This window comes from Rhinoderma darwinii, chromosome 3 (genome assembly GCF_050947455.1).
Source record: "Rhinoderma darwinii isolate aRhiDar2 chromosome 3, aRhiDar2.hap1, whole genome shotgun sequence".
Taxonomy (NCBI): domain Eukaryota; kingdom Metazoa; phylum Chordata; class Amphibia; order Anura; family Rhinodermatidae; genus Rhinoderma; species Rhinoderma darwinii.
In genome coordinates this window covers 271,359,932-271,379,130 of record NC_134689.1, presented here as the reverse complement: position 1 = coordinate 271,379,130, position 19,199 = coordinate 271,359,932, and the positions used below count along the sequence as shown (strand labels likewise).

General features: G+C 39.4%; 1 protein-coding gene across 3 annotated transcripts in view; it reads right to left on the bottom strand.

The window, feature by feature from the left end:
• Positions 1–19,199, bottom strand: part of THSD4 (thrombospondin type 1 domain containing 4) — a 684,213-nt gene that overhangs the window by 26,274 nt on the left and 638,740 nt on the right. For all 3 annotated transcript variants that reach the window (XM_075857920.1, XM_075857921.1, XM_075857922.1), the window contains 2 exons: positions 14,359–14,488; positions 3,737–3,941 (listed from right to left, as the gene is read on the bottom strand). In XM_075857920.1, the coding sequence (XP_075714035.1) occupies positions 3,737–3,941; positions 14,359–14,488 (335 nt within the window). The remainder of the gene's footprint in view (positions 1–3,736; positions 3,942–14,358; positions 14,489–19,199) is intronic.

Below are 19,199 nucleotides of genomic sequence, written 5' to 3'. Positions count from 1 at the left end.
TTTATGTGGCAAAAAATTTGATTTCACTGTTGCCAAAATTAATGCTAAAATAACAATAGACTGCCCATTAAAGAGCGTATAGCTACGCTGCTTAGCTTAAATCCATGTATACATTTCATTAAAGGATTATACCAGGTATCTTAGATGTTTTAATACAAAATGGAGCACAGATCAGAAAATTAAAAAAATACATTCAAATAAAAATAATTGGCGAACTAAGTAATATATAGATAGACTGACGATAGTTAGATAGATAGAAAAAGATAGATATACTGTAGATGAGATAGATAGATAGATAGATAGATAGATAGATAGATAGATAGATAGATAGATAGATAGATAGATAATACCTGTGAAAGGTCATTACTAATCTTTCCATCTATAATCCAACAAGATCTCACCCAATCTTGGCAAACAGACGTAATGCTGAACTTCAAAGCCAACTAACTGAAATACTTCATACTTAAATGAATTATTTTTCTTTTGAATACATCTAAATGCTTAGAGCTAATGTGGTGTCCCATCTCTTCTATATCAGAGCCGTCACCACTGTGTAAATTAGGGAGTTCCATAGACAAAATACAAGACTGACAATCGGTACGCAGTTTGGTTGTCTACAATAAACAAAAGTAAAATTACAGGCGGTTACATGACAAATTGCTAAGAACACATGCCATTTTAGATATAAAGGAACCCGTGTGGAGGAGATGTGAACAAAAAAATAAAATAAAAATTGAACAATATAATGAGTGAAGCAGAGTAGAACATTTTAGAGCCTAGCAATTCATTTCAGGGTATTATTCTTCTTTGCAAACAGTGCGAGAAACATGTATTGTTAGTGACAAGCAACTAGAGACAACCCCTAGTTATATTCATATCATAAAGAGAGGCGTAGAGCGGGACACCATACAAGCGAGGGGATGTCTGCAGTGCAAAATAATTCTGACAACTCAGAGACAAGGAATATTCTGGCTATTAAGGACTCAGATTCATCTGTATGTAAATGCAAAGGCAGAAAGCATAGCAAGAATTCAAGTAAACTTTAGAAGAATTGATTTGTTTACTTTGTCTCCAGAAAATCTTTAAAAGGTAGAAGAAGAACATGATGGTACATTGATAGTACTGTATATCAAATCTTTATATTCGTTGTTAATGTAAGCAGATTATTATTATTATTATTATTATTATTATACCTCCCATATAACTTACATGAGGATTAATCAGGATTTAATTAGGATATACATTAGGTCACAATATCACATAATACAGTTTGTTAAAGCGGTTGTCTGATATTTAAAAATAAAACAAAAGAACATCTCTACTCTTGACAATGAAATATGTCTGGTATTGCAGTTAAGCCCTATTCACCTGCATGGTACTGAGCTGCCATTCTAGACACAGAACACGGACGAGATTTGGGCGGCTTTTTCTAATCTCACACAATTTATTTAAGGTGCTGCAGGATCACTTCGTAGAGATTTAAACCTTTGAAAGCATTCCTCACATTTCTATATAACATAGCAACCTGTAGCTGTAATATAGTTCTATATGGGAATCTTATATTTAGTGCCATAAACAGGAGAATATCCCATCACTACTAGGCAATAAAATCTTTACCAAAGGTTTTGTATGTCCTGACAGTATCCAATCCCATTCTTGATAGATCTCTCCTTCCTTACCTTTCCTCTTATACCAACATATCCTAAACCTCTTAAAGAGGCTCTGTCACCAGATTATAAGTGCCCTATCTCCTACATAATCTGATCGGCGCTGTAATGTAGATAACAGCAGTTGTTTTTATTTTGAAAAACGATCATTTTTGAGCAAGTTATGAGCAATTTTAGATTTATGCTAATTAGTTTCTTAAAGACTAACTGGGCGTGTTTTTACTTTTGACCAAGTGGGTGTTGTAAAGAAGTGTATGACGCTGACCAATCAGTGACCAATCAGCGTCATACACTTCTCATTGTTCCAGCCCAGCTTCTTTCACTGCACAATCACACTGTGCTGTGGATCATGCTGGGCTGGAACAATGAGAAGTGTAGGACACTGATTAGTCACTGATTGGTCAGCCTCATACACTTCTCTTTACAACACCCACTTGGTCAAAAGTGGTCTTTAAGAAACTAATTAGCATAAATCTAAAATTGCTCATAACTTGCTCAAAAATGATTGGTTTTCAAAATAAAAACAACTGCTGTTATCTACATTACAGCGCCGATCAGATTATGTAGGAGATAGGGCACTTATAATCTGGTGACAGAGCCTCTTTAAGGACTGAGCCATTATTTTTATCTTTCATTTTCGTTTTTTTTACTCCCCGCCCTCCAAGAGCCATAACTTTTTTATTTTTCCATCAATAGTGGTGTGAGGACTTTTTTTTGCAGGAGGAGTTGTAGTTTCCAATTACACCATTTAAAGGACCATATAATGTACTGGGAAACTGAAAAAATATATATATATTTGTGAGCTGATTTGGGAAAAACTGATTCCTACATTGTTTTTGTTTTTTGTTTTTATGGCTTTCACCGTGCGGTAAAAACGACAACTTAACTTTATTCTGCGGCTCAATACGATTACGGTGACACCAATTTTTTATGTATTTTTTTTTATATTTAACTACTTTTACAAAGAAAAAACTATTTGTTAAAAAAAATTGTTTTGTTTCACCACATTCTGAGAGCCATAACGTTCTTATTTTTCTGTAGATTGAGAGGTGTGAGGGCTTATTTTTTTGCAGGATGAGCTGTAGCTTTAATTGGTGCAATTTTTTTGTATATCCGACTTTTTGATCACTTTTTATTCTATTTTTTTTAGAGCTAAGTTGACCACAAAACGGCAATTTTGGCGGTTTCATTTTTTTATTTTTACAGCGTTCACAGTGCTAGTTAAATAATGGTATATTGTAATAGTTCAGACTCTTACGGACGCAGCGATACCAATTATATATTTTTTACATTACTTTAGAGGAAAAATGGGAAAAGGTTTTTTTTTTACTTTTAATTATTTTATTTTTTTCACAACAAATAAATGCATTCAACTTTTTATTGCACATTTTATTAGCCCACCTAGGGGACTTGAACCAGCAATCATTAGATCACTGGTACAATACACTGCAATACGAATGTATTGCAGTATATGGTCAATTTTACAGGCTTAACAGAGGCAGAATAAAGGCAGTCCTGGGGGCCTTCATTAGGCCCTTGGGCTGCCATGACAAATATCAGTACACCTGGATTGCGTTGTGGGGCTGCGAATGAGCTTTTAAAGGGAGCCGACCCCCTCTTTTAAACACCTCGGATGCTGTGGTCACGATTGACCACAGCATTTGAGGGGGTTAAACGGCCAGGAACAGCATGATAATGTGTCAAGGTGTTAAAAGTGTGGCACAAGATGACCAGCTTTACAAAAAAGAATATTTTAAAATACTCTGTGACAAGATGTCTATGCCATATGTGTTTATGTGTGGCATTTATGTGTGGTTGTGCAGCCTGTCAAGGTTTTTGCTAGTATGTCGCGATATTGAATTGAAATGGCTTCATGAGAAATTGGAGTCCATAACAAGATTCAAGCAGAGGTAAAGGTGGACACATCTATATGGCTCCATAAAAGTCTATATGCAGCCCAGACTTATCTTGTTAGGTCTATGTGCCTTCACCTTTCATCCAACCCCGAATTAAACTGTTTGATACATGAAAATATTGTCTTAATACTTCCCCTTACATCTGCCACTTACAGGTGTCCAGTCTGTTCTGATTTGCCATTCGCTGCAGATTTTAAGCTGGCAAGTACTCGTTGTCTCTGGCTTCTCCAGGCTCTGACAGCGGTGTGGTTGCACAGTATGGGTACGGTTAGCATATATATGCCTGCATAAGATCTGGCGGTGCTGCATTCCCAAACCACAGGTCTTACTGCACTCGGACCACTCTCCTATGTCCCAGCTAAAGAAAGAACAGGAAAGGGAATACATATTAAAAAAAATATTAACAATAATACATAAATATTTGCTAAATTGCAAAAATCAATAAACGATACAATCATGTGAATAAAAGTTTCAATATGTAGTAATTTTTTCCAGAAAGTAAACCAATATTAAGAAACCAGGTAGGGAAAAAAAAAGTACATGACATAGGTGTAGAAGTAAACCCTATTGATAAATCTCTCCCAATATAGATCAGTTTAGGGTAAAGCCATTAGCCTAAAGTCCGTGACATAAGGGATATTTGTGCTGCAATTGCGTCCCTAGCAGCCAGTCTGCCTGAAATACTTAGGTCTTCAGCTCAAAATATAATTTGCACAAAGCTGAAGGAAGAAAAGAAACTATGAATGAGGCTTGGAAGTAGTCCCAATATTAACACCTTCCTGCACTGTGATGGTAGTTCCTGCTAGAACTGTTGGGAATGTCCATCCGTGCCCTACGTCTTGCAAACATACATTCGGTAGTTTAGCAAGAAGTAGGGAATAGATGGAAGGGTGTATGCCTGCAGGATCAGACTATACCGGGTTTATTGGTTACCGTGGAGATGCATAGAAGCTATAGACGGAAAACGATATTATATTTTTTAACAAGAACATTTACAAAGTTATTTCATTTATTTTTTATGTTAGATACATTGGAACAATAAACGAAACAATTTGTTGCTGAGGAGGACATACCATTTAAAGGGAATCTGTCACCTGCCATATCTGAGGGCAACATAAAGCAGTGACAGAGACCAAGATTCCAGCAGTGTGCTATTTAGTAATATTCAGTAGTTTTCATAAGATCCCTATGTATCCGCTGCAGGGCGAGCTGAGCGTATTTATGAGCTGCGGTTCTGCCTGCCCTCCTGCCGCTAATTGTTGCATAGAGAGAAAGCTGTCAATCAACGGGAGGTGGGTGGGAAGAGCTGCAGCTCCTGAATATCGAGGACTCCTCTCAATGATGTGCTTGCACTCAGGACTACAACTCGGCTCGCTCTGCAGGAGATAAATAGGGATTTTAGGAAAACGACTGAATATTACATAATATGTGACACCGCTGGTATGAGGGTCTCTGGCACCACTTTATACTGCCCTCAGATAGATCTCTTTAAATACTGTAAATATGACACTGGGCAAATCAGAAACTGAAATGTCATAATATTTTATACTCTATTAGATTTATGCATATATGTTTCTTAAATTTTGGACCAATTTATTTACCACATGGCTAGTTACCAGCTAATCTAAAAAAAATATTCATATTTACAGGAAGACTTTAGTCAGCAGCTTGGCAGTAGTTGCCAAGTGCAATTTCAGCAAATTAAAAAGCATAAGAAGATATCAAAAATGACAAAAAGTCATACATTATTTATCAAATCTATTCTGCCTAGCTATGTGCAAAACTCATTAACATTGGCGCATTAAAAACACAGTCTACACAGGATTATTCAGTGTTAAAATAATAAATTGGTCACATTAAATACGGCAGGTGACTTTACCATATTTTAGGTATTAATGCATAGAACTGCTTACCCTGAATATGCTTATTGTGCTAAATTTCCCAAAACAACTAACCTTATGATTTTAGATTAAATGCATAAGATTTAATTGGGCAGCACCCATATAACATGAACCATTATTAAAGGCTTGGCTCTAAATTAACCTTGCAGAATGAATCATTTATTACATTTTACATTCAGCAATAAGTAAAAGTACAACATTGGTAGGCAAATCAATTAAACATGGCCGCGCTCTGGGGGACTCAAGCCGTCTATGTATTTCATGAACATCACTTAAATGGTTGACATATAGTACAACATTTCCCCTGCAGTAGCCTTGCTAGGATCTGCCATAATGTACTGATCGGTGTGAATCTGACCTCTGGGGACCCGCCTATACAAAAAAAGAATGAATAGAGGTCCCTTCAGCATTTCTCAAGTGAATGGGGCTGTGTTGTATTTCTTTGCTCTCCGAGTGGCCAGGAGAAATTAAGTAGTGCTGCTCCTTGATTCTGAGGATTGGGGGGGGGGGGGGCTTCCTAGTAGTTTGGCGATACACCCTAGGTCCTATAGTGGGAACACCCATTTATTGCCTGCTTGATACATAATGTCGCACAATTTAGACATAACGTTTTGTGCTTTGCCGTTAAATTTACTAGTGTCTTTTGTCCATGGTACAGATATAACGTGTGCACCCAACTTCATGCATATGAGAAAACTACAGAATAGATGTTAACTAAGTTCTTGATAAGGAGGATGGTTCTATAGTGTTTCTTATCCAATAAGGGAGAGGAAAAAATGTGTGCCGCACATCCACTTGTTATACATTGGTCTATTGCGGTAAAGCAAAATTTATGAATATGAACATGAGGTTCTAAATAAACATCAAACTGTATAAGCTCACTTGCCAATTCACACCCACCACTTTTAAGTGAGTCCCTACTCTATTAGGTGTAGTATCGTATGGGAAACAGTGCCGCCGCAACACAGCACCTGCAAAGGAAGCAATCTAGGGGCCCAACAGTAGTGGGCCATCTTCATTTAAATATGTAGATGGGGGTTTACAGAGTATAATTTCAGTATTTGCAGAGAATACTAAGCTCTGTAAAGTAATCAACACAAAGGAGGATAATGTAATAATACAGAGGGGTTTTGGGAAGCTGGAGGTTTGGGCACAGAAATGGAAAATGAAGTTTAATGAGGATAAATGCAAGGTTATGCACTTGGGCAGAGGAAACAGATTTTACAATTATGCATTAAATGGTAAAACACTGAGAAAAACTACTACTGAAAAAGATTTGGGGATATTGGTGGACAATACATTTACCTTTAGGAACCAGTGTCAGGCAGCTGCTGCCAAGGCAAATAAAAACATGGGATGCATCAAAAGAGGCATAGATTCTAGTGACATGAACATAGTTTTGCCTCTTTACAAATCACCAGTCAGAACGGGGAATGGGTGGATTGCAGTACCAGGAAAGGTTACCAAACTATTCAGTTAAGAAAAAAGACGGCTTAGGGGCGATCTAATGACAATGTACAAATATATAAATGGACAGTACAGAGATCTTTCTAATGATGTTTTTACACGTAGGATTATAATAAGGACAAGGGGTCATCCTCTACATCTAGAGGAGAAAAAGTTTCACCACCATCACAGACGAGGATTCTTTGCTCTGAGAGCAGTGAGACTATAGAACTCCATGCCACAGGATGTTGAGATGATTGATTGTTTGAACAAGTTCAAGAAGGGCCTTGATGCCTTTCTTGAAAAATATAATATTACAGGTTATGTGTTCTAGATTCTAGAGATGGGATGTTGATCCAGGAAATTATTCTTATTTTCATATTTGGAGTCAGGGAGGAATCTTTCCCCTCATGAGGCAATGGCATAATTAGCTTCGATCCCTGCCATTAACCCCTTCAATGCAGCGTTCAAACGTGATCGCTACATTTATGCTGTTTGCAGCTCATCGGAACCCCAGGAATGAAATTGCCGGGGTTCCGGTGGCTGCAATGGCAACGGGAGGCCTAATACTGGCCTTCCGGTCTGCCTAGCATGGAAGCCGGTCAAGATCCGCCCGGTGGCGGAGCCTGATCGGCTTCCGTAGCCGCCGGCAAGATGGCGCCGGCTCAGGAGCTGATCCGGCGTCATCAGCGGTGGAAGTCAGCTGTATGTTACAGCTGACATCCACCTGAAATGGCAGGAACCGGAGATAGCTCCGATCCCTGCCATTAACCCCTTCGATGCAGCAATCGAAAGCGATTGCTGCATCGTAACGGTTACTAGCAGATCGCCAGCCCTGACAGGCAATCAGGACTGGCGACAGCTGCTATGGCAACAGGAGACACAATGGCCTCCTGCTCTGCCATTACGGAAGTCGATTAGGCCCCGCCGGGAGGCGAAGCCTAATCGGCTTGCTGTCAGTGAATAACTGACAGATCTAATACATTGTACTACGTAGGCAGTTCAATGTATTAGAAAAAAAAAACATTGGACAGTTGGAACTTCAAGTCCCCTAGTGGGACTTGAAAAAAAGTGTAAAAAAAAAGTATAAAAAAAGTGAAAAAAATAAAAGTTTGAAAACAATAAAAGTTTCAAGTAATAAAATAAAACACAATCGCCCTTTTTCACTTATAAAGTCCTTTATTATTGAAAAATAATAATAAACCATACGTATTTGTTATCACCGCGACCGTAACGACCTGAGGTATCAAAATATAATATTATTTATTGCACGCAGTGAACAGCGTAAAAAAAAAAACGTAAAAAACTATACCAGAGTTTCTGCTTTTTGGTCACTTTGCCCTACAAATATTGGAATAAAAAGTGATCCAAAAGTCGCACGTATCCAAAAATGGTGCCTATAAAAACTATAGCTTGTCTCGCAAAAAACAAGCCCCAATACAGCTCAGTCGACAAAAAAATTAAAAAGTTAAGGTTCTCACAACTTGGAGACAGAAAAAATACATTATTTTTCCAAAAGTAATTTTATTGTGCAAAAAGTTGTAAAACATAAAAAAGTTCTATAAATTAGGTATCGCCGGAATCGTACTGACCCGCAGAATAACGTGAACATGTAGTTTATAACGCATGGTGAACGCTGTATAAAAAAAACTAAAAAAACTATGGCAGAATTGCGGTTTTTTGTTTACCTGGCCTCCCAAAAAATAGGATAAAAGGTGATCAAAAAGTCGCATGTACCCCAAAATGGTACCAATAATAACTACAGCTCGTCCCGCAAAAAAAAGCCCTCATACCACTACGTCTATGAAAAAATAAAATTAGTTAAGGCTCCAATAAGTCAGGAAATAAAAAATATGCAGTTGTGCTGGCCCGAGGGGAACATTTCTTCTGTTTCAAGAGGCGATTTATCAAGGACCTAAAATTAGGGAACCAGGAAGGGGAGGGCCCAAACATATCTGCTGGAAGGGTGCCCGTATTATACTAGGACAACACTTTCCCAGCAAAATTCCCCAAAGAATACTGTTTCACTATATAACTCCTATAATACCTCAATCTAAAAAGGAACATAAATTGCCCTCCTTGATACATGTCATTCTCTTGGTGGCGAAACGATGTCTATTGAATAAATGGATTACCAGTCACGTACCCTCGATAACCGATGTGTCAGATCAGTTTAAACTCTACTTATATTCGGATAGGCTTGACACTGAGAGACATAGCAGTACAAAAGTAACAAAATTTTTTGCAAAATGGAAACCATTTATTATTACTCACCTTACTTCAGATGAGATCAGAGAAACTATGTCAAGAATTCGATTCTCCAGGTGGTATCACACAGAGGATTTGAAGGGCTCATTGGGAATCTTGAAGCAAACTGATTGATGATGTTTGTTGTTATTGGGATGGATAGCTCATATCGGACTTCCCAGACATGCTTTACTGAAGTGTCGTGATTATCTATGTGATCTTATTCAAGATCTTTGTAAGGAACTGTCAAAATGTATTAGGCAGACAGTATGTGCTTTTATGTTTCTGACCATGTTTTTCTCTTTCTTTATGTATAACTGGATTTTATACTAGTTCATTGTATGAACCTTTGATTTTTCTTCAATAAAAGTGTTTAAAAAAAATAAAAAAATTCCCCAAAGAGCAAAGGTGCGGAGTGTGGACCAAAAGGGGCATAAGAAAGGACGCCATATATCAGTGCGACACCGGCCTGTGCAGAAAGGATTGTGTCACAGTGTAACACACATCTATGGATCATTTTATAGTTTTTTTACCCCATTATTATACCACCTGACTATGCCCCTGATATACTCCGCCCCGGCTTACATGTACCCCCACATTATAAATGGAAACACCAGCAATAATCAAACAAATCTACTACCAAGCAATATATGCTCTCCAAAAGGCAAATGGCGCTCCCTCCGCTCTGAACCCTACAATGTGCCCAAACAGCAGTTTCCTTCCACATATATGGCATAGTCATACCCGGGAGAACCCTTTTAACAATTTTTGGGGTGTGTGTCTCCAGTGGCATAAGCTGGGCATGACATATTTGTCACTGAAATGGCATATCTAGGGAAAAATATAAATTTTCAATTTGCACCATCCGCTGTGCAATCATTTATGGAAGAGACCTGTGGTGTAAAAATGCTCACTACACCCCTTAATAAATGCCTTGAGGGGTGTAGTTTCCAAATGGGGTCACTTCTCAGGGGTTTCTTTTTATTATTTCACATCTGAGCCTCTGCAGTTGTGAACCAATACTTTGTAAATCGCCAAATTAGGCCTCAATTTTACATGGTACGCTTTCACTCCTGAGCCTGGTCGAATGTTCAGGCAAAAGATTAGTGCCCCATGTAGGGTGTTTCTAAAACCGGGAAATACTGCATGATAATTAGAGAGCTGTCTTGTTATGGTGGCACAAGCTGGGCACCACATATTGGCATATCTATGGAAAAAATCCCATTTTCACTCTGCAACATCGAGTGTACAATAATTTCTACAAAACATCTGCAGGGTTAAAATGCTCACTACACCCCTAGGTAAATGCATTGAGGGGTGAAGTTTCCAAAATTGGGTCACTTCTGGGGGGTTTCCACTGTTTTGGGCCCACATGCGCCCAGAAACCAATCCAGCAACATCTGCACTCCAAATGGCGCTCCTTCCCTACTAAGCCCTGCCGTGTGCCCAAACAGCAGTTTATGACCACATATGGGGTATTGCCGTACTCGGGAGAAATGTTGGGTTGATATTTTCCTTTATTTGTTGAGAAAATGAAAAATTTTGCACTAAAGCTACGTCTTATTGAAGAAAAAGGATTGTTTTTATTTTCACTGCCCAATTCTAATAAATTATATGAAACATCTGTGGGGTCAAAATGCTTACTACACCCCTAGATGAATTCCTCAAGAGGTGTAGTTTCCTAAATAGAGTAACTTTTTGGGGGTTTTCATTGTTTTGTCCCCTCAGGGGCTCTGCTAATGCGACCTGGCCTCCGCAAACATTTCCTGCTAAATGTGATTTCCAAAAGCCAAATAGCGCTCTTTCCCTTCTAAGCCCTGCCGTATGTCCAAACAGCCGGTTATTACCACATGTGGAGTATTGTTTTACTCGGGCGAAATTGCTTTACAAATTTTGTGGTGCTTTTTCTCCTTCAGTCCTTGTGGAAATGAGGAAAAATTAGCTAAACTTACATTTGCTTTGAAAAAATTTAGATTTTCATTTTCAGGGCCTACTTCCAATAATTTCTGCAAAAAAATTGTGGGGTCAAAACACTCATTATACCCCTAAATAATTTCCTCAATAGGTGTAGTCTCCAAAATGGGGTCACTTGTGGGGGGTTTTCACTGTTTTGTCCCCTCAGGGGCTTTGTAAACGTAACATGGCCTCCGCAAACCATTCCTGCTAAATTTGAGCTCCAAAAGCCAAATAGCGCTCTTTCCCTTCTAAGCCCTGCCGTGTGTCCAAACAGTTGTTTATTACCACATATGGGGTATTGTTTTACTCAGGAGAAATTGCTTTACAAATTTTACAGTGCTTTTTCTCATTCAGTCCTTGCGGAAATGAGAAAAAATTAGCTAAACCTAAATTTTCTTTGAAAAAATTTCGATTGTCATTTACAGGGCCTACTTCCAATAATTTCTGCAAAAAACCTGTGGGGTCAAAACGCTACCTATACTCCTAGATAATTTCCTCAATGGGTGTAGTTTCCAAAATGGGGTCACTTGTGGGGGGTTTCCACTGGTTTGTCCCCTCAGGGGCTTTGTAAATGTGACATGGCCTCCGCAAACCATTCCTGCTAAATTTGAGCTAAAAAAAACAAATAGCGCTCTTTCACTTCTAAGCCCTGTCGTGTGTCCAAATAGCCGCTTATTACCACATGTGGGGTATTGTTTTACTCTAGAGAAATTGCTTTACAGATTTTGCGGTGCTTTTTCTCCTTTAGTCCTTGTGGAAATGAGAAAAAAAATCACTAAACCTACATTTTCTTTGAAAAAATGTAGATTTTAATTTTCACGGCCTACTTCCAATAATTTCTGTAAAAAACCTGTGCAGTCAAAATGCTCACTATACCCCTAGATAATTTCCTTGAGGTGTGTAGTTTCCCAAATGGGGTCACTTTTGGGGGATTTTCACTGTTTTGGCACCGCAAGAGCCCTTCAAACCTGACATGGTGCCTAAAATATATTCTAATAAAAATAAGGCCCCAAAATCCTCTAGGTACACCTCTGCTTCTGAGGCCAGTGCTAAATATTGAGTTGCATTTCTCTGGTAAATCCTTCTGTGTTATAAAAAAAAATGTATTAAAAATGTATTTTTGCAAAAAAAAAATTGTCAATTTCACCTCTACTTTGCTTTAAATCCTGTGAAATGTCTAAAGAGTTAAGAAATTTTCTAAATGCTGTTTTGAATACTTTGAGGGGTAAAGTTTTTAAAATGGGGTGACTTTTTGGGGGTTTCTAATATGTAAGGCCCTCAAAGCCACTTCAGAACTGAACTGGCCCCTGTAAAAATAGCCTTTTGAAATTTTCTTGAAAATGTGAGAAATTGCTGCTAAAGTTCAAAGCCTTGTAACGTCCTAGAAAAAGAAAAGGATGTTCAAAAAGTGATGCCAATCTAAAGTAGACATATGGGGGATGTTAATTAGGAACAATTTTGTCTGTTATAACCGCCTGTCTTACAAGCAGATACATTTAAAATTGAGAAAAATGCTAATTTTTGCAATTTTTTGCAAAATTTTGGTGTTTTTCACAATTAAATACTGAATATATCGAGCAAATTTTGCCAGTAACTTAAAGTCCAATGTGTCACGAGAAAACAATCTCAGAATCACTTGGATAGGTAAAAACATTCCGGAGTTATTACCACATAAAGTGAAACATGTCAGATTTGAAAAATGAGGCTCTGTCAGGAAGGTCAAAAGTGGCCAAAGAGGGAAGGGGTTCATTTTTTCATTTTGACGTTGAAGATGATGTACAGTAAAGAAGAAAAACCAAGCACTGGCAGCAGAATAATAAAGATAATATGACTACATTCAGCTCTCAATTTGTCATTGACCCAAATCTCCCATGACACTTCTTTGAACATGCTACCAAAACAAGATGGTTGAATAATTTATTTTCTTAAAATAATGAGAAGAAATCCAGTTGTTTAAAGTATGAATGCTTACAGTCTCTTGATAATAAGAAAGGACTGCTGATTTGATACACATTTTATGAATGTCTTACTGTACATCAATAATGCAGTAACGTTCAATCAAAAGAAGGAGGATAAAACAGTATTTTTGTATGCCCTTTACAAGTATCCCCCTTCATCCCATGCTGGAGTCATTATTTATCAGATTTTTTCTCTTGTTCCAAGTTCACTGAGATTTTTTTATTATGTATCCCCTTTGTTTCTTGGCTCCTGCTGGACAATCCTCCTGTGAACCTTGCATAATACCTCTGGACAGGGAAAGTAAGTTCATTTTTTGTAATGTCAGTCCTGATATCTTTTTTACTGCTAAAATAAAAAGTACGGTATATTGTTTTCTTATTCTATTCGTTTTCATAGGATTTGCTAATTTCAACATACCACCTATGTAATTTTGAGAGCTTTGGACTGTCTTTATATATTTACATGATGTATTCCAGGCATTATAGTACACTATTTTGTACTTCAGATATTTATACATTTATATTTATACAAATTCCTGTTAAAGTGTAAACTAAACTTTCCAAAAAGTTCTGACTTGTCATAGTGACACGTCGGAAGGTTTGATCGATGGGGGTCCGAGCACTGAGACCCCCACCGATTGTTAAAACAAAGCCGCAGAATTCCTTGGGTGAGCCGCTTCGTATCTGATCGGCTTTTCTCGGAAAGCCGATGAGTTGGTGAACGGCACACGTGTCAAACCTGCGGCCCGCCAGCTGTTGCAAAATTACAACTCCCAGCATGCCTTATAAGCATGCAGCAACCAGGGAATGCTTGCAGTAAAGCGGGAACGCTTGGGAGTTGTAGTTTTACAACAGCTGGAGGACCACACGATTGACACCACAGGTGCATGAGCTCATCGACTTTCTATTGAGCTCGTACACCAATTGATGCAACTATTATAGTTAATGCAAATTGATTTACAACTGCTATCAATAATTGTTTAATTTGTGGTACTGAAAATTATGGGTTCTGACAGATTGGAATCTGCTTCATTGGTCGAATCACTTATTGTTCACGCTTTCAAATTCTTGGTCATAAGTGGTAAACACTAAGCAGCATTTACTACAATCTAAGAAAAACACATATGGGCAATAAAAATCCACAATATTATTATCCCCATGAGAAAAAAATCTCACATAACGGTAAATATATTTTCGGAATGTTATATTGTTTAGATTAGGACAATTTGTAAATATGGTGTTGTGCATCAGTAAGAGAGAAACTTACAATGCAGGACAAGGAAAGTGATTACATGGTTCTTCTTCAGCACTGGGTTTGGTAGTTAAGTCACAGAAAGCATCTGACACCTCCTCATGTGTGATCCTATTCACACAGCGAAAGATGGGGTACCGTGATCCTGGAAGATAAAGTTAGGGTAGATAAGGTAAAATAAGTATGTATTTATTTTCTTTATGATTTAAAATCTATTGACCTTAAAGGGAATGTGTTGCCAGCAAAACATGATTTTTTTTTTTTAGTTAAACAATTAGTGTATAGGTGATTAAACATTGTTCTAATTTTTTTTTTTTTTTTCACGAGTCAGGAAATATTATAAATTGGATTCAATTGGATTCTAATTTATAATATTTCCCATTGCTGGTCACTAGATGGAGCCATTCCCAAAATTGCAGCATTGCATGTGGTAAAGCAACCACATTGCTTTATGCTTCAAAATTGGGTAAAAAGCCCTCGCTCTAGTGAGCTCTCAGCATCCCCCCCTCCTTTATCCTGGCTAGTGCCGGGAGAAACGAGGGGTTTGAACGGTCTAACCTCCTACACTGTGTGTCGCCATTTTTTGAGCTAACACACAGTGTAGAAGGTTTACATACAGTAGTAAACACACACTGAACACAAACATACATAGAAATCCCTTACCTGCTCCAGTCGCCGCCGCTCCCTCCGGTCCATCCGCTCCGTCTGCTGCCGCTGCTCCATGTGCACAAGTCCGGAAGCCGTGACCGGAAGTAGTAATCTTACTGTCCGGCCGCGACTCCCGGTCCACAGGAAAATGGCGCCGGACAGCGCGCATTTCAAATTGAACTGTGTGGGAGCGGCGCATGCGCCATTCCCACACAGCGGCGTACATGTTAGTGGATGGAACGGGCCCCGTTCGCAGTCCCTATGGGACTGGAGCTGCCGTATTCCATGTCTGTATGTGTCGTTAATCGACACATACAGAAATGGAAAAAAAAATGGCAGCCCCCATAGGGAAGAAAAAGTGTAAAAATAAGAAAAAGTAACACACAAACACACTAATTAATCCAAACGTTTTTAATAAAGCACTAACATCTTTAACATATTACATTTTTTTTTGTGGTAACACTGTACCTTTAATAGTGCGTTAGTATCCACCTCATAAATTGCTATGAAGTAGCATACCTGCTACAATATGTTCATCAAATGGGTTGCCCATGTTCTAGAAAATTAAAACTTTAATACCGCTGTCCCGCCGTCCCGGTCGGTATGTAAATGTCCCGCTGGGCGCTGCATCAGAACAGCTGATCGCTGCTGACTGCAGCAGCGATCAGAAGAAGGCAGGAGTCTTGCAGCGGTGTTCTCACTGGGATCGATGCCGGCCCGTGAGTGGACCAGTCCAGTCACCTGACCTGTCACCTGACCTCACCGGTCAGGTGGCTGGACTGTTTCACTCCCGGGTCGGCATTGACACCAGTGAGAACGCCGCTGCAAGAGTCCTGCCTTCTTCTGACAGTGAGTGACGTGTTCCGAGTGACGGCCGTGTTTTCCGTCGCTCGCGCTCTCTCTTCTCCTCCTTCTCACAGTACAGAGTGCACAAGAGGAGGAGGAGGGTCTTTTTTTGATCCCTGTAGGATTCGGAATCCCCAATCCCCGGCCGGGGATTGGGGATTCCTCTACAGGAGAAGTGAGTGACTACAATGTCCATATATGGACACAGCGACGTCACTCACTTCTGAAGCGGAATCCCCGACCCTGTGGCTGGCGATTCCGCTACATGAGAAGTGAGTGACTACACTGTCCATATATGGACACAGTGACGTCACTCACTTGTGAAGCAGAATCCCTGTGGCAGGGGATCCGCTACAGAAGAAGTGAGTTACCACACTGTCCATATATGAACACAGTGACGTCACTCACTAATGAAGCGGAATGTCCATATATGGACATTGAAGTCAGTGACTTCTCCTGGAAGGGGGGGGGGGTGGTGCAACCTACAGGCGGCTGTGTGGCATTACCTACAAGGGGCTGGGTGGCATTACCTGCAGGGGGTTGGGTGGCATTACCTTCAGGGGGCTGGGTGGCATTACCTACAGGGGGCTGGGTGGCATTACCTACAGGGGGCTGTGGCATTATCTACAGAGGGCTGTGTGTGGCAACAAATTTAAATGAAATTCATCCGATTTTAAAACGGACAGGGAAAAAAAAAACGGATGCAAAACGAGTCAAAATCGGCCGTTAAAAACGGCAATACGGCCCGGAACAGAATCGGAACAGATGCAAAACGGCCTGGAAAAATGGCCCAAAACAGCCGTTTTTATCGGCCGACACTCGGACCCTGTCGTGTGAATAAAGCCTACCTCTACCGCTCTGGTGGCAATGTGGCACCTACAGGGGGACTGTGTGTGGAGCTATCTACTGGGGGGCTGTGTGTGGAGCTATATACAGGGGTAATGTGTGTGGAGCTGTCTACAGGGGGGCTGCGTGGCGCTATGTACAGGGGGCTGTGTGTGGCGCTATCTACAGGGGGCTGTGTGTGGCACTATCTAGGGGGGGTGGATCTGACGCTATCTACAGGGGGGCTGTATCTGGAGCTATCTACAGGGGGCTGTGTGTGGAGCTATCTACAGGGGGGCTGTGTCTGGCGCTATGTACAGGGGGGCTCTGGTAGATGATTTTTATATTGACCGGTAGCAGAGTTACACAACTGGAAAAAAAAATCCCCATCATGTAACTCTGCTACCTGTCAATTGAAAAGTCATCCACACAGGGTCTCCCTCTTGACTTTCATTGTTCTCAGACTTTCGGTTTGTCCTGCACCTGCTGCTGCCGTGATGAGAAAATGTTATACCCAAGATAGGAAAAGTAACATAAAGACGGTATAACCTGATCCATAATATCTGTGATATCCAGACAGTCTAGAGATCCGCAGTGAGAATGTGCGCGCGTTATTTGCAGAAGGATCTGGCCGTGATTTGATGTGTTTGTGCAGGATATTGGACGTGGTTAGGGGGCGTGGCTTAAAATGTCCCTCTTTTCCGAATTCAAAAGTTGGGAGGTATGAATAAGTATTGTTTAGGTCTAGAATCCAAGGGTGTCCATGGGAGCAGAGGGAATGCCTTAGTCTTATTGGTCTTACTCTCTTGCTTATGCTGTATGTGTGACTTGCGCTGCTATATTAATCCCTTCATGCATCATCTATACAGACAGATATATACTGTGATGCTGTATCCTGCGTTGGGTGTGGTGGGTGAACTCTGGTCGAGTTTCGCTGAATGTTTAGTCCGTTCTCAACTTGTACTTTTACTTGCTTATCTTTACATGTACTTTTTTCACTTTAGCAACATTTTCGGTGACTGATGAACTTCTCTCTTACTTGCCGACTAATACATGTATACCAGTTATCAATTTTCCTCCTTGCCCACTGTTATTTTGCATGTTTTTTTAACGTGTTTGTTTTTTTGCTTTTTATTAATTATGTAAGAAATAAAGATGATATATTGTTTTATTCTCTAGTCCAGCACAGTGTCTTTTCCCTTATGAGTGTTAACTGCATATTTTGGTGAATTGTGGACATAATCACTATATTTATTAGTGTTACTGTATATGTGTAAAAAATCGGTATTGTTCTCCCAGCACAGGACTATGCAGCACACCTGAAATGTCAATCACACTGCAGCAGTTTCACCCACATCCATGTCTTTATGTTATAAACATTACAGACAACACAGCATTGGACAACCTAAGATATTTATTTTTTCATATATGTGATACTAGGTAACCCTTGACATTGCCATTGTTTATTCAAGTGCAGATGATAAAAATATTGCTACCTTGAACTTATCCTGGGCAATGAGACTTACAGTTCACTTTCTTGCATAATTTGCATCTGAAATTTACTAAAACTCAGAAATAACATCCATTAAATCATACTCATAAAGAAGTATAAAAGAGAAACCTAAGAAAAGAACCTAAGGCTTCAACCTAAGAAAAGCCCTTATTACAATATGGGAGGTTTTATTAAATTTTGTATCACATCTTGGTTTTCCATGTATGAGCAATAGAATACGCATCAGACAAAGGGGAGACATTTCCTCAACCTGTTGCAGGAAAATTTTATGGGCCAGTGTGGAAGACCCGACTAGAGGTGAAGCTCTGTTGGATCTGGTCATTTCTAATAATGCAGAGCTTGTTGGGAATGTCAATGTTCGTGAAAACCTCGGTAACAGTGATCATAATATAGTTATATTTTACATATACTGTAAAAAACAAACACAGGCGGGGAAGGCAGAAACACTTAATTTTAAGAAGGCCAATTTCCCCAGGATGAGAGCTGCAATGCAGGATATAGACTGGGAAGAACTATTGTCAAATAATGGTACAAATGATAAATGGGAGATTTTCAAATCTACTTTGGGTAATTATAGTGCAAAATGTATTCCTATAGGTAACAAGTTTAAACGACTAAAATTAAACCCCACATGGCTTACACCTTCTGTAAAAAGGGCAATACATGACAAAAAAAGGGCACTTGAAAAATACAAATCTGAAGGTATATCTGAAGCTCTTTTAAATTATAAAGAGCGTAATAAAATCTGTAAAAATTTAATAAAATTAGCAAAAATACAAAATGAAAGGCAGGTGGCCAAGGATAGTAAAACAAATCCCCAAAAATTATTCAAGTATGTAAATGCGAAGAAACCAAGGTCTGAACATGTAGGACCCCTAGATAGTGGTAAACGGGGAGTTGGTCACAGGGGATCAAGAGAAGGCAGAGTTATTAAATGGGTTCTTTAGCTCTGTATATACAACAGAAGAAAGAGCAGCTAATATAGCCGGTGCCAGTACTGTTAATATATCAGTTGATATACTGA